The sequence below is a fragment of the Gopherus flavomarginatus genome, chromosome 11 (assembly GCF_025201925.1).
Source record: "Gopherus flavomarginatus isolate rGopFla2 chromosome 11, rGopFla2.mat.asm, whole genome shotgun sequence".
Taxonomy (NCBI): domain Eukaryota; kingdom Metazoa; phylum Chordata; order Testudines; family Testudinidae; genus Gopherus; species Gopherus flavomarginatus.
In genome coordinates this window covers 51899675-51921652 of record NC_066627.1, presented here as the reverse complement: position 1 = coordinate 51921652, position 21978 = coordinate 51899675, and the positions used below count along the sequence as shown (strand labels likewise).

Sequence of the window (21978 nt, the reverse complement as noted above, 5' to 3'; positions counted from 1 at the left end):
ACAATTATGGAAGAAGCAGGAGAATAGAGGATTGAGCGTGACCGAAATTGTGGGCAGTAGAGACAGACGAGAGTTGTGAGACCCAGAGGAAATAGAATTGCTTGAGGAGGCACCTTGTGCCCAGGCATAGAGCCTTGTTTATGGTGTGGGCTGCCTCTCACGAATGAGAATTTATCAGCAAGATGGTGGCCACCACAGAAGGTTTAGAAATGTCACATTCAATTAGTCTTTCTTCCAGCACAGTTCAGGTTTCTGCAGGCCAGGAAGCACTTTATGCAGTGTGGAATCTCAGGTGCTGCCTTGAGCCAAAAAAGGTTCAGTTCTCTTAAAAAGGCAACAAAGAGAGAAAACCAGAATTGTGTTGTCAGCTTCCTTGAAAACATTGACACGAGGCTTATTACTTTTGCTGTAAAACTCTGTTAGGGCTTGGAAGAGAAGCGACCACCGTGTTCTCAAGGGACATATTGAGAGGGATCTCTGTTGTGTAGCAAGAATAAAGTGAATCTGTCTTGATTATTAACTGAAGGTGCAGGCATGCACACACAGACAAATGCAGCAAAGAGGGTGCACAGAGATTTCCATTGCTTGAACAACAGACATTTCTATTCTGAAGAAATTCACTGTGGCTTTTCTTAACCTGTGCAAAAGCCTCTTTGACTCTGCAGCACAAACAAGGGTATGTGAGCAGTACAAGGCACAAACTCTGACAAATGCGTCTGCATGTGCACAGCTCCACAGAGCTTGTCTGTAGTTCTTTCAAGGTGCATCTTTCATGGCTCTTAACAGTCTCTTCTGTTTACTAGTCCTGGTGTTCCCAATGATCCCTTCAAAGCTCCGAATTAGTCTTCTTGCTGTATCTTTTTTCATTAAGCATAGACATTTTACCCAGTGTTTGCCTTGCAGGCTCTGTCCATTAGTCCATCAAGCATGCTGTACTGTTTCTTAACCGCTGAGGATAGGACAAGAAGCAATGGGCTTAAATTGCAGCAAGGGAGGTTTAGGTTGGACATTAGGAAAAACTTACTAACTTATTAACAGGATAGTTAAGCACTGGAATAAATTGCCTTGGGAGGTTGTAGAGTCTCCATCATTGGGGATTTTTAAGAGCAGGTTAGACAAACACCTGTCAGGAGTGATCTAGATAATACTTAGTCCTGCCTTGAGTAGCAGGGGACTGGACTAGATGACCTCTCGATCCCTTCCAGTTCTATGATTCTCAAAGTGACTAATATGCAACATACTCACTGGATCCTCCTTGTCCACATGCTGCTTGACCCTCCCCGGCCCCCGCCAAAGAATTCTAGTAGATTGGTAATGCATGATTTCCCTTTATAAAAACCATCATTATTTATTTCTCTTGATGTATACGAGGAAAATACAAATTTGAAGCATGAAAACCTTTTAGAAAGGAGAATGTAAAGCACATGCAGTGGCCCTGGTAGATGCATACACTGCCTTTGTCCTTAAGCGGTGTGCACAGGAGGTTGATTGTTACTCTGACAGTAAGTGCTGCCATTAAAAATAACACTACAGCTCAGAGGGCGGGGGAGTGTCTTCTCTGCACAGCGTGTACTCTGACCTCTGTGTAATATAATGGGAGAGATGCATGACTGGGATGCGATGGATTGGGATGGACTGAATGACTTTAGAAAACCCTGCTTATAAGAGACAAGATGATGTATAGAGACAGGGTTTATAATAATTGGCTTTATATTTATGCTGATGTGGGGTCTGGAAAACCTTGGCAACTATCCTTTTAAAGAAATAGACTTTACAAAGGATACTTCTCTTATGTTGAATAGCAACAAAGGAATAAACCACAGGGTGCTATGTGCAATGGGAAGACTCTGCATTGTAGTGCGTTAGTCCTTCTTTTAAACTGAGCTCACTCTCTATTTGGTGGGCTGCACACCTGCTTGTGTTTGAATTAGTGCTCAGCTAAAAGATACTTCAATAAACCCAGATAAGACTAAGATAAACTACTTGCCCTCCAGTAGAATAAATATTTTAAATAAAATCAACCCTAGACAGTCCAGTCAAACAGCTATTGATCTCTAAAGCCTGAACTTAAATCCAATGAATATTCCAGAGATAGTTCTGTGCAACCTGCCTAAATGCTGATCAATAGGCAATTACTTCCCTCTGAAAATGTTTCTTAGGCTAGTCAGCCAAAAAAAGACTTTATTTTTTAGCTTTTTGTTACTTTGACCCAGAGTGCAAGGGAGAGTTTGAAGTGGGAAGGGTGTGCAGGTAACAGATAGGGCAAGGAAAAGATTGAACCCCCAGATCTCAATTTATTTATTTTTTTAATTTAATGCATAACTAGCATGAGTAAGGCCAAGATCTTAGCAGAATATATAAAAAAGGACATTTAATGGGTATTGAAAACATCCACAGTTACACTAGGCAGGGTAACTTTTTTTAGTTAGGCTATTTTATACTTTCATGCTTCAGGTATAAGAACCACTAATTCACAGAGGTTAGGAAGAAGCTTCCACTATAGACATACTATTCTGTAATTATCCACTATGGGGTTTCTTGCACCTTTCTCTGAAGCATCTGATCCTGGCTGCTGTCAGAGAGAGGATAATATACTAGATCAGTGGTCTTCAACCCTTTTCGTCTGGCAGGCGCTGGATGGCGAGCCACCGAGGTCTGTGGCTGACGGACAAGCATCCGCCGAAATGCTCAGGGTTTAGCTGATCGCCATATTTGGGGTCGGGAAGGAATTTTCCTCCGGGGCAGATTGGCAGAGGCCCTGGAGGTTTTCACCTTCCTCTGCAGCGTGGGGCACGGGTCACTTGCTGGTGGATTCTCTGCAGCTTGAGGTTTTCAAACCACAATTTGAGGACTTCAATAACTCAGGCATAGGTTAGGGGTTTGTTATAGAAGTGGATGGGTAGGGTTCTGTGGCCTGCTTTGTGCAGGGGGTCAGACTAGATGATCATATTGGTCCCTTCTGACCCTAAAGTCTATGAGTCTGAGTCTATAAATGCCACCGAGAAGTGGCAACCTCAAGAGGTGTCTCCGCTGAAATGCCGCTGATTTTCAGCAGCGACGCCTGTTGGTGATGGGCACCATGTTGGGGACCACTGTACTAGATGGGCTAGTGGTCTGCTCTGTTTGTATGTGCCTGTTAAGAGCAGTGAAAATTTTACCAGTTAAGGGCTTGATCCTGCATTGTCAGGTTTCGTTGTGGTTTGAGGTATGATGGGAATGCAGACCTGGGCCCTGAGTGTGCATTCTTGCCAGCCTCTCACTGTTCTGTAGCATGGACTGGAAGGGGCTGCGTGGATTCTTTTGTTCTTCCGGTTGTGTTGTCCCTGCGTGTGTTCGTCTGTTCCACTTGGTCTGCTAGCTGAACGTTTCCGTGGCTCCTTTCGCAGTTCATGTTTCGCAGATTTTGTTAAATGTCTCAAATCTATTGTGGTCAATCATGTTGCTGATGTGAGATGCATAGAATTTAAAATACTACTTCTGAGGTACCTGCCTACAATGTGAATTGCAAACATTAAAATTGCAAATTCCTGTTAAAACCAAATAGCTGAAAATCCTTCTGCCTCCCTCCAAGACATGATTTCAGGGGACTGAGTTTTCTCTGCTACGTTTAACATCACCCCAACAGGAACAGATGTAGTGTGTTCATTGCTATTGATGTTGTTAACTGTTGTCATAGAAAAGCCAAACTGGGAACTTGGCATATGTGGTAAAGACTCTTAATTCAGCTTTAGCCACAAAAGTTGCTTCATGGAATAGTAACCATTATTGATTCCACTACCTCTTGTGGGGGAAACTTCAAGTTTAATTATTTAAATGCTGACTTGGTCTGTGTGGTACCCCAAGAAACAGAAGTTTCTCCCAAGTTATGGCTCCTGCTCTGAACTGTTTCCATGGTGATTAGCATGAACAGAACATACTAGATGCAGGCACCGAAACATGCCTTTAGTAATCTTGTACCTTATTCCCTGATAACCAGAAACTTCTTTGCTTAAACTCTGTACCGTTCACTTTTTTTTTAAACATCTTAATAAAATTTTTAAATCTCATCATAGCAAGAGCCAGATTCCCAGCTCAGATGAGTGCAGCACATGTTCAGAGTTTTCAAGCCTCCTTCATTGCTGAGAGAGAGGCCGGTTTATAACCTTGTGGGGACAGTCTAAGGTGCCTAGCATAATACTTTGAGGACTGGACTCTTATTAAATATTACTCTGCATAGAAAATATATTTAACAGTTCTGTTGTTTTTTGGGGTCAATTTGTGCAAGGCAGTTTATTTTTCAATACCCTGTAAGTGCAGTTGTGGTACATCTGTCTCTCCCGGTATTCCTATGGTCCTCATCTCTAGCATATCTGAGAGCCTCCCTATAGTTAATCAGTTTCTTTCTCTCTTTCTTCCCTGCCACCAAGAAACAGGTCAATAGTCTTTTCAGATGAATGGGCAGGCCCGCCGACAGCAATTCTAGGCCCCGGGGCAGACCAGTCAGTGGGTCCCCACGCATGCACAAGCTGTGTCCACGGTCCACTTGACATTTGGGCAGTGCTGCACCTGTGCTTGCTGGTGTCAAGCTAGCTGCAGGCTGCGCTGCTGGGTACGCTGTTCTGGCACAGCCAGGGCATTCCGATGCCCGCCCGGTAGGGTTGCCAACTGTCTAATCACGCAAACCCAAAGGCACTTGCCCTGCCCCTTCACTGAGCCCCCACCCCTTCTCTGAGGCCCTGCCTCTGCTCACTCCATTCCCCCTCCCTCCATTGCTCGCTCTCCCCCACCCTCACTCACTTTCACCAGGCTGGGGCAGGGTTTTGGGGTGTGGGGTGCAGGCTCCAGGAAGGAGATTGGGTGTGTGGTGTGGGTCCTGGGAGGGAGTTTGGGTGTGGGTTCTGTGATGGGGCAGGGGGTGTTGGGGTGCAGGAGGGAGTCTAGGGATCAGTGCTTACCTCGAGTGGCTCCTGAAAGAGACCGGCACATCCCTCTGGCAGCAGATCCTAGGTGGGGAGCCCAGGAGGTCTCCACGTGCCCCTGCAGCTCCCATTGACTGAAGTTCCTGGCCAATGGGAGCTGCGGAATCAGTGCTCGGGGTGGGGGCAGTGCATGAAAACACTTCCTCCCCAGGGGCCGCGGGGCTGTCCTGCCGATTCTGGGAGCGGCACGGAGCGAGGACGGGCAGGAAGCCTGCCTTAGTGCTGCTGTGCTGCTGTCAGCGGCCGGGGGCTCCTGGGTCCTTTTAAATTGCCAGGGCCCCTGGGTAATTGCCCCATTTGCCCCCTCCGTCAGCCAACCTGCGGATGGGGCTGTGAAAACAAGCATACTGCTGTGGGAAAGCCTGCACAAAGAGGTCCCTTTTCCATTTGCCTCTGAATGTAGCAGGTTTAGTGGTGGTTTTATTAACGTCATCAGGAACCCTTCCTTGCTTTCGTGATGTGGACTCTTGTCCAGCAGGAACCCAACAGAGGTTACTCTACTCATGTCCTCTCAGCTGACCTCACACTAAATTTGAATCCTGGTCCTTATGGTGTAAAAGTACCTGGTTCCGCGTGCTGCACACCATGCGCTTTGTGTGTAAGACAATCTGAAGGTAGACTGCTCTTGTTGTAGCAGAAGAGCATGAAGGCTGTTTTGCCCTCGTTGTTGATTTGAAAGGGAGAGATCCAGGGAGCTAACACTTCTGCTTATCGCAAAACAAGACACTTAGAGGAATTTGTATATAGACTCTTCTCACTTGGTTTTGCAATATTAATTTTTGCCTTTTCACACAGTCTCTTCAAACTTCTATAAATGAAGCTTTACTCCATAGCTCTGTGCATCACTCCAATCCTGAACACGGGTATTTTCTTTTCACAGAGAAAAAAAGATCTCTCGCAACAGTGCTCTGAAGGTCCTGGACCATGCCATGATTGGACCCGAGGGCACAGACAACTGTCACAAGTTTGTTGACATCCTGGGTCTGAGGACTATCTTCCCACTCTTCATGAAGTCTCCAAAGAAGATAAAAAAAATCGGAACAACTGAAAAGGAACATGAAGGTAGGACTCAGCCAGATCTGTCCTGTTACAGTGCATGGTGGAAGGGGAAAGTAAATTTCTGAAAAGAATAGAGCACCAGCCCTTTCATTACTCCTCAGCAGCATAAAATGCACGACAGCCTGTGCAGTCACCTTGGTGCAGCATTAGCTGTGCACACAGCTGCTTTGCGTATTTCAGTACCGGCAGCTCATAGTGGTTCCATTTCCTGTGTGGCTGTTAATAAGTTATTGTATATGTGTACATGTGTCTGCTGTTTGAAGATCTGTCTCTTTGATGCAAAACTCTTTTGAAAAGAGTAATGAGGCAACTACAAATGTCACCTCAAAAGCAGTGTTTTCAGGGCTCTGAGCATTGAAGTGTGACTCAATGAACATCAGGCTTTGCAGAAATAAACTAGTAACAGCTAAAGTTCTTCTCTTTGTTTCCTTTTTCCTCTGGGAGACTCTGCATTACAGAATGCGTCACTGCAGTACGCCGGGACCCTGCAACCTGAGCTGGGTCTGGCTCAGTCTCCCCCTGCTGCTGGGGGAGAACTGTAAATACTGACCATGATGCTTGGGCTTTGTACCAGAGATTTCCTAGCTGAACTTTCGGGGAGCGGCAATTCAAATGGTTGGCAAAACCAGTGAGGAGTATGAGTGGATCTTAAATAGGTAACTCTTATTTCGAGTGATCCATCCCGTTGTCCAGTCCCAGCTTCTGGCAGTTGGAGACCTGTCCTCCATGAACTTATCTAATTCTTTTTTGAACCTGGTTATAATTTTGACCTTCACAACATCTTATGCCAATGAGTTCCACAGGTTGACTGTGCATTATATGAAGTAGTAGTTGCTTTTACTTGTTTGAAACCTGCTCCTGATTAATTTAGTTGGGTGACCCTTAGTTCTTGTGCTACACAAAGGGGTAAATAAGCCTTCTCTATTTCTTTCTCCATATCATTTATGATTTTATAGGCCTCTAGCATATCTCCCGTTAGTCTCCTTTTAATCTCTGTTCCATACCCCTAATCATTTCGGTTGCCCTTCTCTGTACTTGTTCCATTTCTAATATATCTTTTTTGAGATGGAGCAACTAAAACTGCATGCCGTGTTCAAGATGTGGCGTGCCATGGATTTATCTAGGGGCGTTATGATATTTTCTGTATTATCTATCCTTTTCCTAATGCTTCCTAACATTGTTGGCTTTTTTGTCTGCTTGTGCAAATTGAGCAGATGTTTTCAGAGAGCTATCTGTGCTGACTCCAAGAACTCTTCCTTGAGTAGTAACAGTTAATTTAGACCCCATTATTTTGTATGTGTAGTCGGGATTATGTTTTCCGATGTGCATTACTTTGCATTTATCAATATTGAATTTCATCTGCCATTTCGTTGCTCAGTCACTCAGTTTAGTGAGATCCCTCTGTAGCTCTTTGCAATCTGCTGTGGGCTTATTTTGAATCATTTTGTGTCATCTGCAAATTTTGTTACCTCACTGTTCACCCCTTTTCCAGATCACTTATGAATATGTTGAACAGTACTGATCCCAGTACAGATCTTTTGAAGACCCTGCTTTTTTCCTCTCTCCACATGAACACTTACCATTTATTCCTACCATTTGTTCCTGTTTTTAACCAGGACCTTCGCTCTTATCCCATGACAGCTTACTTTGCTTAAGAGCCTTTGGTGAAGGACCTTGTCAAAGGCTTTCTGACTGTCCAAGTGCACTACATCCACTTGGTCACCCTTGTCCATGTGTTTGTTGACACTCTCAAATAATTTTAATAGATTGGTGAGACATGATTTCCCTCTACGGAAGCCATGTTGACTCTTCCCTAACAGATCGTGTTTAATGATGTGTCTGTTCTTTACTGTAGTTTCAATCAATTTGCCTGGTACTGAAGTTAGGCTTACTGACCTGTAATTGCATCTGGAGCCTTTTTTAAAAATCGGTGTTACATTAACTACCCTCCAATCATCTGGTACAGAGACTTGCTAAAGTGATAGGTTACATACCATAGTTAATAGCTTTGCAATTTCATATTTGATTTCCTTCAGAACTCCAGTGAATACCCTCTGGTCCTGTGGTTTATTACTGTTTAATGTGTCAATTTGTTCCAAAACCTCCTCTACTGACACTTCAGTTTTGGACAGTTCCTCAGATTTGTCACCTAAAAAGAATCACTCAGGTTGGTGGGGGGGGTCTCCCCCAGAAGCTCTGCAGTGAAGACCAATGCAAAGAATTCATTTAGCATGTCTACAATGGGCTTGTTTTCCTTGAGTGCTCCTTCAGCCCTTCGATTAGCCAGTGGCCCCACTGGTTGGTTGGCAGGTTTCCTAGTTCTGATGTATTTACACATTTTTTGCTGTTGGTTTTTGTGTCTTTATTTAATTGCGCTTGACATTCTTTCAATTTGATTTGGAGAATACCATGACCCCTCCAAGACTGTTACATTACCTCCTACTGGCTCAGACCCCATGCTGAACTAACATCAGCCATCTGTAGTCAGGGTAGAGTATTTACCATGGTCAGAATAGCAGTGCTGAAAAGCAGCCGGGTAGGGGGGAGTCAGCACTTGTTTGTGTTTGAGAGAGAGTCTGGATGGTAGGGAAGAAAAGCGACAGATTCAACGAGCAGCTGTTTTCCTCCTGAAAAATGTGCCAGTAGTGAGCTGGTAACAGTACATTTGCTTTAGAGCACCAGCATTAGAAATTTGATAACATTATATTAAGGAAGGCAATGGCTTGGCAAGACAGCTCCTGGAAGGCATGTTTGGGCTGTAATAGCTGTTGAGATGAGCTCTGCATCTTGAATACAACAGGACTGGGAGAGGGAGATGCTAAAACAAAACAACAAATGCAGGCCTGGTGTGGCTGCTGCTTTCCTAGCTGCTTGTCTCTGATGTGAGGAGGATGCTTACTTGCCCGCCAACGCATCAGTGCCAGGGCTAGTTATAATTTATACGAAGGTTGGCTAATTCAGGTTCCATTAGCTATTTATATACGTGTTCCTTGTTTTCATAGATGGTGGTGAGGAAGAGATGCTCTTTTACATTGTTACTTGGATTTGCATAATAAAACTGGAGAGAGGGATCTGGTGAGACACTCAGATGATAGATTTGAGGCTGTTTGGGAATCTTATTCCCAGGTGGAAATAACGATTGCCTCATTCCCTTTATGGAGGAACCTTAATCACTATGCCAAGCTGTGCAATTTGGAGTAGGGAGACCTGAGTCTACTGGCTGTGCCACTGATTTGATTTGTGCGTTTGGAAAAGTCACTTAACCTTTGTCTCAGTTTCTTCCTCTTCAGTCTGTGAACAATGCCTGGCTACCTACCTCATGGGTGTATTGTGAGGATTAGCCAGTGTAGGATTGCAAACCCTACAAAAGGGTGAGGTTATTAATTATTTTTTATATTGTAAAGTGAAGCAGGGTTCTGTCTTCTGGAGGAAGGGGAGTGGCAGTTACTGGGCTCCTTGTTCACATAATTCTAGATCATTATTGGTCAGTGAAATGAGGGACGGAGAGAGATGAGGGTCCAGAGATGATTTTTATAGAGATTTTTTTTTAAAATCCTATTTCCATAAGTCCAATTTTCTATGTTTTGCATCATTGGGCAGGTGAGTTATTGGGCTTATAGCCATTTAAGTTAATTGGGATGTTTAACGGGGTTCCCCTGGAGTCTGTCAGGGCCATTGTCCTGATGTGTACATGTGCCTGTGCCTTGCCAAATGTTTCACCAGCAGTGATAAACCCAGTAGCAGTTCTGTGCTTTGGGGAAATACAGCTTGAGGATAACCACTGCGAGCCACTGGTAGAACGGGAATACTGAAATATCTTCTTGGTGTCCATGCTGTGATGGCATCCCCAGGGTGCAGCCTGGGACTGTGGGACCACTGTGCCCCCTGAACTGTCTCCAGCCTGGGCTGTCCCTTACAATGCCTTGCTAGTGACCAGCAGCAGCCCCATCCAGGCGCTGTGATCACTCAGCACAGCAGCATGTGGAGCCCCACACCGAGCTCTATGGCATGAATGCTCCCAGAGCCACTCATGGATCACCAGAGAAAGGTACCAGAGCCAAATCCCCCGAGCACTGTACCTCAGGAATAGACCATCTTGCACTGCATTAACTGGAGAGTGGACATACACCAGCCTTTGCAAACCTGAGCAGATTTGCCCCACACTTCATACAAATTCACTGGTAAATATAAACAATTAAACAAATTTATTGACTATAAAAGATAGATTTTAAGTGATAGGCAGAAAGTCAGAGTGGTTACCACAATAAAATAAAATATAAGCACACAGTCTGAACTCTCAACATTATTAGATTGGGCAGCAACTAGATGAAGCAGTTTTTCTCACCCCACTGGATATTGCAGTCCTTAATTTACAGGTTTATTCTTTAAACCTGGGCCAGTCTCCTGTGTTAGTGTCTTGTCATCTTCTCAGTGTCTTGGTTGCTTGCAGCACAGGTGGGGGCAGGAGATGGGCCCAGTATGTGTCCACGCTGTCTGTTTTATACCCTCAGCCCATGTGCTTGGGGAGCACAAGTCCAGGCATGTCTGGGGGGCATTGCTGAGTCTCTCCAAGCCAGGTTGAGCAGTTCCCCTGGTGTGGCCTCATTCAAGTGAGTTATTGCATTGCAGCTCCCTTGCTGGACAGTGGCTGTTGATAGGTTATTTGACACCCTGCCTGGGCGTTTGCAAACTTAACACCATTAATTTGGGCTTGAATAGGGACTGGGGGTGGCTGGCTCATTACAAAAGCAATTTTCCCTCTTATGGTGTTGACACCTCCTCATCAGTTATTGGGAGTGCACCACATCCAGCCTGACTGAATTCGCCCTGTCAACACTGGTTCTCCACTTGTAACTCCCTTCTCTTCATGTGTCAGTATTTTTAAGCCTATATCTGTAACTTTCGCTCCTTGCAGCTGAAGAAGTGGGCTTTTTACCCCTGAAAGCTTATGCCCAGATAAATCTGTTAGTCTTCAAGGTGCCACCGGACTCCTCGTTGTTTTAACCTGGGTGTCCGTTACTTTTCTTGCTGTTGCCTCTGCGGAGCGAATATCTGGCTGATTCCCCAGCTTACAGCATGTTTTAGTGACCACCATACAACACAATTCTCATAACGTCATATGCATTAATGATACACATCTATGGAGATAGAAATGACTTTCAGCAGATCCTAACCTTTCCCCTGATATCTTACAAGGCATGCTTGGGGATGGCTCAGTGGTTTGAGCATTGGCCTGCTAAACCTAGGGTTGTGAGTTCAGTCCTTGAGGGGACCATTTAGGGATCGAGGGCAAAAATCTGTCTGGGGATTGGTCCTGGTTTGAGCAGGGGGTGGACTAGATGATCTCCTGAGGTCCCTTCCAACACTGATATTCTATGATTATATGAAAATAAGAACTATGGGGGTTAAAGTATGCTCCCCCAAGGTATAGAACGTCACACGCACACACGCCAGTCTTAGGGGATCCTAGTGTCATGATTGATTCTCAGTGCCTCACTGTGCTCTGTTATCCCAGAGCCATGCCACCCCATTGTGTTTCCCCTGCTTGTCCAGGGTTGAGTTGACAGTTCTGGGGCATGCCCAGGGCACTGCAGTACATGGTTTTGTTAGTGGTGTTCTCATAATCTCTGTGCCCACTTGGGAGTGGAGTGGCAGCATTTCAGCAGTATTGGTTTCTGAGGGCTTTCTGCCTGCTGGCATGTGCCAATCATGGAGTTTTTGTCAGAGGTGAAAGTTTCTGCTGTGGGAGCTGATCAAACAAGAGAGTAGGAATAGGAGCTGCTCTTCCATTAGAGGAGCGTATGGCAGAGCCCTGGCAGTGTAGTTGACTAGAATAGACTGGAATGGAAAGGTGGGTTTGTAAGGCCCTGGCGATGTGGGGTTGAAGATGCACATTGTCAGGAATGTTGCAGTCACCAGGTTCGGTTTGGGAAGGGAAGTGTTACAATTGGGGTTTGGCTCAAGCTCTGCTGTACTTTCAAGTGGGGGGAAAACTGGAGTAAACTCCAGCTCCTAACTGACTTTTCCCCTGGATGTAGGTGTGTTTTAGAAGCCCTCCTGTGCACAGAGTTCCTGGATTTTGGAGAAGGGCCCTTGGGGCAGACTCAGGATCTGCTTCAACACTTACGAGTCACAGTGCATGTTTCTCCACGACATTTCTAAGCTCTGACCTTTTTCCCTTCTGCCCAAGTAGTTAAAGCATTCCTCTCTTCCCATCCTGATTGTCATATAACCTCACCTCTTCTGCATGCCCTGGTCCCCCATCCCAGACAGAACTGCTTTTTATACAAAGAGCTGCTTCATAGCCTACCATGGTGCCATATCACTCCGGTCCCTCTTTCCCCACAACCTCCAGTCCAAGCTTCCTTTCCTCCCTTTCAAGGCCCTGTGGTACTTTGTCCTTCCCTACTTAACCATCTTGGTCACTTATCACATCCCTCTGCAAGCAGTGACAGCCTAGGTACTTCATTTGTCTACCTCTCCCGCAATGTCTCTGGGCTTTATTTCAAGCTCTCTATGAGCTGATCCAAAGGCCACTGTCCTCTCTTCCCTAAAACCCACTTCCTCTGTGATGTCCTCAAGAAATTAGCCAATTAAAACATTTATTTAAGAGAGAAATTCCTTGCTCTGTGCACTGGCTTTTGCTGAGTCCTTTACCCTCCAGCCCAGCCTTACTACATTTCTAACCCTTCATCCCCACTGCAGCTTGTCTCAAGCGGGTTTGGAAACTTCCTGGAGCCAGGATTCCGTTTTATCTGTATTGCAAGGGATCTGAGGGTCTAAAATAAACCACCTGGTGAATCATATTACACAGAGAATGTGTTTGCTCTCCATTTTGTTTTTCCTGAGCTTGGAAATAGTAAAGGGGAGTTTTCTGTCTTGCTGTGGAAGCTTAGCCAATGAGCAGTGGGAGGAGTAAATGGTATTTAATTTAAAGAATGGCATTAAACCGTTTGTTAACAGGCACTTTGTTAAACGAGGATTAAAATGTGTGTTTGATGCTTTTCTTGCTGTTTGGAAACCATGTTACTGAGGGGTTTCTGAATCCACTTCTTTTCTCAGACCCATCTATCAACTGTCCTCCTCTGTCCCCTCAGCGCTCGCGCGCGCCTCTCTGTCTCTGTCGCTCTCTGCCTGGAACAGTAGACACCCCAGGTGCAGGGTTCTCCTTGATGATTCTCTGCTCTGCGACGTGAGACGAGTGGGACTCCCCAAGTGCTGAAGGTCTGAAAAGACAGTGGTAGTGAGTAAGAGCCCAAGCCATCTCCCCTCCCATTGCCACATGCCACCATGGAGCTGAACTTTCTCACCACTGGACCCTTTCAGTCCTTGATGTTATCAGCACCTGTGTAGGTGTTTGTCACCTTTTCTCTCAGAACATCTTCCTGGGGTCTCTTCTGCTCCCTCCCTTCCAGTTAGACCTGGGTTTTCTTTTGCTTTGTTTTTATTTTGGTGACCACTTGCTCTGGCAGCGCCACCAATGCCCCAGGCTCCCGCCTCCCAGGGACTCTGGGGGAACTTTAGTTCTGTGGTTCCTTAAAACTCTCCTTTTCTGTGGTGCCTACCATGGCTAGGCCTCTAGTTTGCTGAGACCACGGCCCATCATACTGATCAGTATCATCTCATTGTTCCCTTGTGCTCCCCATGTGACTGTATCAACCTGTCATCTCTTGTCTCGTGCTAAGATTGTCGGCTCTCTGGGGCAGGGACTGTCTTGGTTTTGTGCTTGTACAGCGCCTAGCCAAAGGGGTCCTGGTCCATGACTAGCTCCTCGGTGCTATGGTAACACACATAATAATTATGGTACTGGCATCTCAATTTCCTTGTCCTGATGCTTTGACACCCTGGCACGTTGCCTCAAGTCTTGGCCTCATGGTGCTTCAGAGTTCTCTGTTGTAGGCTTTGGAGCACAGAGTTAATGAACATGACAAGCTTTGCCTATGATGTGTGAGAGAGACACAGTCTATGGGCTCCTCATGAATTGTCTATGGATATTTTACAATGTTCATTGAAGGGTCACATTATGTAGTAAATAATTCTAAGATTATCTCCCAATCACATTTTTCCTTTTTTCAGTAACTACTGTTCCAAAATTTGAGAACAAATAGACTAATCATTAAATGTTCCATTAAAATCACCCAGTTTCTTTCAGTAGTAAACACAGTAGAAGCAAGATTGTCTTGGCTCAATGAGGGGAAAAAAAGAATCCCACTACTGTTTCAGCATGGTATGCTAGAGTCTGGGATATCCTTGCCATGGAGAAAGCTCACACATCAGATTAGTGTAAAACAAACATGATACGATGCACTTCTAGACATGTGGATGCCTTTTGTATATCCAAAAAAGGAAAATTCAGCAGTAGCAAAATATAAAGCTTTGCAGTGTTCCTTTTGAATACTGAGGGCAAGCTGTGAGGTCGTAAAGGGTAAACTAGAGGATGTATGGAAACAGCTTTTTAATAAAAAAAAAAAAAAAAGAGAGAGAGAAAGATGTGTCCAAAAACCTGACTAAGCTTTCATTTTTTAAATACGTAGATATTAGAGAGACTTCCTCTGTAGCCTCCAAGAATGTTTTTTAATAGGAGTGTCCAGTAGCTGTATGTAGCTACAGATTTATCAGGATTTCCATTAGAAACCGTATTATTCCCGGAGGGGTTCAGGATATAGCCCCATTAAAGCCTGTGAAATGTGCTTTGGTCCTACCCAGTCACATTCATGTCTGTATCAGCATGCCTATGTATTGTCGTTTTCTGTTACAGTGGTGCACATAAGGAGGAGGGGATCTGTTAAAATAACAAGAAACTAAACAGCTCAAAGAAAACAATCTTATGCGCTAGTTCTTGGGTGAACTGGTGAATGCAACACAACTGGAGTTCTTCAGTTCCTGAGAAATGAGGGCTTGTCTACACATGAAGTTGTTCCTGATATTAACTCCATGTGTGGACTCTCTTATTCCAGAATAAGAGTGCCTTGTTCCTGTTTAGCTTAGCAGCATTTGAAAGTGGGTTAAGACAAACAGGAACAAAGCACTCTGGAAGAGTGTCCACACCTGGACTTAATCAGCAACAATTAATTGTCTACGCATGGAGTTGTTCCAAGCCCTGATTCTTCAAAAAAGCATTAAAAAGTGATTCCAACAGACAGGTACTAGTAGTCACTTTTCATGATGTTGTTCATAAACAGTTCATCCCACCTGCCTGACACCTTGCCGCAAAAAAAGAGAGATTCTTTTCCAGCAGGCGATTGCACATGCAAACTTTCAGGTGGAAAGGACCTTTTGACTTTGTCTGGAAACTAGAAAAGAGGTCAGAATCAAACATCATAATAATTCCTTAGTGTTAACTACTGTAGTTTCATAATCAAAATCTGTATTTTCATTAAAAATGAAGTTTGATGGCCTTCATGCTATAAAGAAACCCACTAGAGAGCAATTGAGACTGCAGCTAGACAGCTCACACCTTGCAGTGCAGTTGTTCACATCTTTCTTCAAACATCTGAATGTTAAACCTAATTACCATTTAAATAATGACTCTGTTAAAATGGTTTACCGCTGGGCAATGTACAAAGCACATTCATCAGTAGCACTTGTCCAGTGAGCTCATACCTACCTGGCATTATGTTCCATTTGTCTGTAGATAGGTGCTGCCATTGCACATGCACCTTTGACAGCGAGAGGATCCCGCTTCTCTACTTTCTTGACTTTGATGGGTACACTAGGAATGTGCTTTTCACGTAGGAGTTCATGTGTGAAATAGTGTTGATCCTCATAGCTGCTAAAATCTTTTTTTGGCTATGGAATTTTCACTAGAGTATTTATTATTTTGTCAATGTAACTTGGCCAGTTTTCATTAATTACAGAAAATTTTATAGTCCAAATTAAATTTTATAGGAACAATTTCGTATAAAGTATTTATCGCTTTAAAAACTAGCATGAAGGTGCCAACTCTGGTGACTGGGATACCTACATTTTTATCTCTTAATTTTCTATAGTATTGATACCAATAAAAATTACACGGTGCCTAGTGGGCGATTTGTATTGTAAGGTATCTCGTTCATAGTTTGGATTAAGTGTGGTTTTTATACATTATGTAGCAAGGGATAAAAGTAAAAAATAGGTCCTACTGATGAGAGACCCCTTGTACTTCAGTCCTGTTGGATCACTTAAACTTAGAAGATTGACCCACATTGTGTAATTTGACCATACTGGACTTAATCCTGTTCTAATCTCCAGTTTTCGGCCAGAGTGAAGTCTGTTATGGGATATGCTTTCCTGAGTTATACGCTGGATCTTAAAACTTGGGTTTCTGGGACATAATCATGTGTAACTTCGACTGTAACACACCAACAATGTAATCCAACTGATCTCTGGGAACTATTGCCTCATCCAACGGTCTTGCCATTAATGTTGTGGTTTGGCAAAGGCCTGTGATTGCTTTAAAACTTAGTCCTATGAACTCTATTACATGTGTGTGTCTTGGTACCAGAATAGTGTTGAGTTTAGACTTTTCTGAGGCAAAACTGTTAGTCTTCATGCAATGAATTTTTAAGTATTTTAATATCTTTTTGATTATTTTGTTACATTTTTTATTATTATTTTGATATTTTGTTAATACTTTAAGTCTGGTGATGTTACATTATCAAGAGTCTTGCTGTTTGCAGTATCTTTGATACTTTTGCATACAAACAAAACTGCCTTTGATGAAAACAAATTTCTTCTGTCTTGCTGAAACTGGAGACAATAGTATATGTAGTCATCTTCAGGCTGTGAAGGAGAGACGCTGAGTATATTTAATCATAGTGAACACTTCGAATTTTTTTATTGCAAGAAAGCCAGTGCACTCCTGTCTACTTCTGTACTCATGTGCTCTTGATTTTTGTATCCAGTTGAGTATTTGAGGTATGACGGGAGATGGAATGCATCTGCCTACTCCCAAAGAAGTGGAGAATATTTTATTTGAGATGCCCTCTCTACTCGCTATATATAAAAATATATTAGTTGGATGCTTGTCTGCTTCTTTAACACACTACTTGTTATCTAAAACGGAATGTTTTTGAGAGTTTTTGCCCTGTAGCAGATAAAGTCTTGATATGCTTGGACCTAGTTAACCAAGCCCTTCTAGATGAGATTACTGAGGACACAAGGAAGGGAAAGGGAGGAGAAATGGGCTCTACAGAAAAAGAAGTTTAAATCCACTAGACACTTTGTGTTTGTTTTTTAGGATTAGCTACTTGCCATAATCCTCTTGATTAAGGATTACAATTCCTGTAGAAGTGTAATCCAGACGAGCCTCCCAGTAGATGACTGAATACCATGCATGATTTACAATACAATGTGGGTTGGTAATGGCCTTTCACAGACTGTTAATCTATACAGCTAAATGCAAGTAATATGTGTAAGTATGGCATTCCCTACAGCTAGCATCTGTAGACAGGGTTGTGAGGAACTGATGGATCAGAAGCAAACTGAATTTGAGATTTGGGTTTGATTGTTTTGTTATAAAGATGGTTATGAATCATAAACCAAGGAGAGGAAGATGCTAAAGTGAGTCTTAAATTGTGAAGAAGGGTCAGGAATTCTGTTCCAGATAGTGGGTCATCGCAGGAGTACTGACTGTCCCACCACTTTGGACAGACCGGGAGGAAGATGCAGTGATGTCTGGTACCTGAAGAGTATAAGAGAGCTGAGGAATAAAATGGAATGTGGCAGCGTTCGGTAATTCTATGAAGAAGGTTGACAATCATCTGGATTTTTAAATGCGAGGTAGATGGGATAAAATGTTCTTTTCCTGGGTACGTGAGCACAGAACATTAACATTTTAAAAAAGCAGCACTCCTAAATTTCAGAAAGCTGAATAAAATAGTTAGCATATTCATCTGGCAAAAAAGCCAAGAGTCTGATGGGGCACCTTAGCATCCCATAGAGGTGAGAGGCCTGTCTGCTGATCTTCGAACTATGCTATTAGGCTGTTGCTCCAGGAGCAATCTACTGGTTTAAAATTCCTGAACACACTCAGTGGGTTAAAATGGAGGAAACACAAATTCAGGTATGAGTGGCAAGGGCCTCCTCTCTGTGGATCATCAGGTAGCCTGTAGGGAAGCAAATCTTTAGACCCACATGTTGGCTAGTGTGCCTAGCCTGAGAGAAAACAATCTTTCCCTTGCATGCCAAGAGATTGTAATGAACTGGGAGGATGTTCATACCAAGTCATCCAAATTTAACTGCCTTCGCTTTCCCCAAATGTCAGTTTTATTTAAGAATAATTTATTTTCTAACCTTGGAAGAAGTTCATGCACTTTCCTATTTACCTAGTATCTGCAGTTTGTGTATTTTGCCAGTCTGCCCCGTAATAAAAAAAAGTGAATTAGAGTGACACAGCTTTTTAGTTTTCCTTTAGAGGAATAGCTCTGTTACTAAAAATGCTCTCTTGATCCATGGTAACATGCACTGAAATGTAGCAACACCCTTTAAAATGAGTATCTGCTATGTGTCTAAATTCCCAGGGCATGAAAAGGGTAAAAATAATAGAAAACTGACATGATAGAGATTAGTTCTTCTAACTGAACATCATCTGTGAGCCAGCAGAAAATATTTTTCACACAGTGGTCTGCCAAAACGAATGCCTACTAAAGAAATCAATCTGTTTAAACAAATTTAATTGCACCAATTTATTATTTTACCACCAACTTTTCAGAATACAGCAGGATCCTCTTATGTGAATGAGTCTTAGTTTTAATGTTTTAAATTAGTATTTTAAAATAGGGTTTAATTAGTTTTAAACTTTGTTTAATGTTCTCGTAATAAAGAGATTGTTCTGGAAAATAACATTTCTAAGGGTCTGAAGGGAACTTTGCCTAGTGTGGTGCTCTAATCCTGTCTTGCCAGAGGCTTTCATGTGCCCTGGACAGGTGACTCTGGCCTCACTTTACCCATCAGTAAAATCAGAGTGATGCCCTCCTCCATCCTAGGGTTCCGAGGGGTAATTCATCTTTGTACCATTTTCAGAATCATGGCTGGAGGGCTCTGTACAAGTGCAAAGTATTAACATAAATGAATAAATGTTAAGACTAGAAGGGACCATTATTGTCATGTAGTCTTACTCCTTGTGACTGTATAATATATGCCCTAGAATTCCACACAGTAATTCTTGTGCTGAGTCCAGTAACTGGTGGCTGAACTAGGGCGTATCCTGTAGATCTTTCTAATTTTGATTTTAAATGATTTAAAACTCTTAAACTATTCCACTGGTTCATCAGAATTTGTGCTAGGTGGGCTCTTGCCCCTTCCTTCCTTCTCCCCTTTCCACCAAGTGGGTGCTGTCGCTGCTTTGATACCCCCAAAATGTACAGCTCTCTGTCTTTTTGCTATGAGGCTGGTTTAATCTGCATCAGTATTCCACTGTGCATGGCTGTGTCTGCAAGCACCCTGCCCTGCCAGCCAGATGTCCGTTATAATGAAATTTAAAAAGAGGGGAAAATAATAATAAAGGCAGAGAGTGTAATGTTATGGCTTGGTTTGACAGGACCTCCTGCTGCTGTAGCTGCCAGTGCCAGCCATGGACTAGGTTCATCTGTATTCCAACACACCACTGCTGAAGTCAAGATCGATCTAATTAGGTATTTTAAGAACTGCTTGCATCCTAAATCTTCCATGGCCATCTTCTCTAGGGAGGAGTAGGGAGGTCTGTGAGGTTCTAAAGTGATATTGGACTGAGAAGAATCTCTGATGCAGTAGGGGAGCATGTTCTGTATGTGACCTACCTAGAACAAAGGAAGACCTAAGGGCCTTGTGCATTGCTCAGAAACAAAGGCGAGTCATAGCATTGGTTAGGAGTTTAACGGTTTAATCACATCTGGCCCATTACACTGGAGAAGACAAGGTTATCTCCTAGGATAGAGTATGGCTAAGAGTCCAAAGCAGAAGCTTTTGGTGACCAGCTCTGCTTTGCACTCATGCATGTCTTTGCAGACTCTTGGGAATCAATTGCATCCACATTAGGAAAAAAGGTGGCTAGTTTTGGTGTGTTAGCAGGTCAAAGGAAACAGTAAAAGTGAGCGTGCTATTTATCTCAGCCTACTAACAGGCCTTGTCTTCATTCCGATTTTACCTCCTGTTGTTTATCGTGGGTTGGCTAGTAATGGTAAGAACACACCTTTTTTCCCTGGTGCAGACCAGGCTTTTGTGGGTTTGGGTTTGACACTTTTTCAAAAGAGAAGCATCTAGGCCTGTCTTGCAAGGTGATTGTTTTAATATATGAGATATACCTATCTTTGTTCTGGGTGGGGCATCAGGGTAGGTAACTCCTTTGGCCTCTGACCTTGTTTCCCTCCCCCAGACCAACATTTTCCATTCAGATTTTACAAAGCTTCCACATAACAGGGCCAGTATTTATGGAGTTGATTGAGCTGCGTTAGGTGTAGTCTGAGGGCCATATATGACCAAGGGAATGATGAAATATGGCCTGTAGATGTAGGATGAGGACAAAGCTGATCAGCTGCAGGTTCCTCTATTGATGGACTCAAAGCAGCAGCAGTTTCCAGTCAAGTGTGAGAAAATGCACCCATTTACATGTCTGTGTGTGTGATGTATAGTGCTGCAGGTTCCTGGAAAGCTGTGAATGTGCCCTGTGGTGCCTAGAAGTGCAGGTCTGTTTGGGTTAGTACTTCTCATTGTTCCTGCAGGCATCTTGATTTAATTAAGTAGTGGATTCAGCCAAGCTTCATGTCAGCTTTTGGTTTAAATAAGCCAAAAATTGTCCATGGCAGGTCAATTAGCTGTGTTCCTGTGCTGCCCATAGGTACTGGTATTGATTGGGCAGTAGGGCGCATTAGAGCATGTTCATTGGAAATAGGCCTAGCAAGTGGAGACTTCTCCTTTTGGCTCAGAAATATTTTAGACTTGGAAAATAATTATACCATCATTTGGGAAGAGAGATTAAATAGAGAAGGCCAGATCCTACTAGTGCTACCCGGCATAGTGCTCACTATTAAAAATGGGCCCATTAATGTCAATGAGACACCTTCCAGTAGTAAGCACTGCACCCACTAAGTGCTTTTATATGATTGGGCTCATAGTTTTTGTTCATGCATTGTATCATTAAATAGGACTTCACGTCCATGTGTCTGTGGAGGAAGCTATAGGAAGTGGGCAGGATAGATGCTGTACCCAAAGAATAAACACTGAAACATGCTTATGACTCAGTGTCCTTGTGGTTCTCCATAAATTCAGTGACTGAAAAGGTCTGAGGGGTTCTCATACATAACCACCTGATTGTGAGCTTGCGGGGAGGTGCTGTGGCTAATATGTAGATGTCTAAGTGGAGGAATTTTCAGGAGAAGTGGGGTGACATTCAGTTGCATCTGACGTTGGTTATTCTACTACTGGAATCTGGTGTCCATACGTTAAAAAAAGGAAAGCCCAGAGAAGAGCTGCAAGAATTGACAGGAAGTCTGGAAAACCTGTCTTATGACTTGAAGAGATCAGCTTGTTTAGGTTATCAGTGAGAAGGGTAACAGGTGACTTGGTCCTTTGTGTGTAAGTACCCTACACAAGAGAGGGCTGATAAGAGGGCTCTTAAATCTAGCAGACAAAAGCAACAAGATCCAGCGACTGGAAATTGAAAGTAGAAAAATTCAAATTGGAAATCACATTTTTAATGGTGAAGGGAACTAACCATTGACCAGCTATGAAGGGATGTGGTAGAGTCTGTCATTTACAGTCTTTAAATCCAGACTGGATGTGTCTCTAAAAAACATGCTCTAGCTCATCCTGAAAATAATGAGCCTGATGCAGAAATCACTGGGTGAAGTCCTATGGCCTGTGCTGTGGAGGAGGTTGGACAAAATCATACTAGTCCCTTCTGGCCTATACATCAGTGAAGCTAGGTAGACAGACCCTAGGGCATATCCGTGACAAATCTGCTATGTCTGTATTCCTGAAGGAATTGGCTCGGTGTTCAGTTACT

General features: G+C 43.4%; 1 protein-coding gene across 1 annotated transcript in view; it reads left to right on the top strand.

The window, feature by feature from the left end:
- CTNNBL1 (catenin beta like 1) overlaps positions 1-21978 on the top strand; it is a 99285-nt gene that overhangs the window by 46138 nt on the left and 31169 nt on the right. The window contains exon 11 of the mRNA XM_050917728.1: positions 5839-6020. Coding sequence (XP_050773685.1) covers positions 5839-6020 — 182 coding nt within the window. The remainder of the gene's footprint in view (positions 1-5838; positions 6021-21978) is intronic.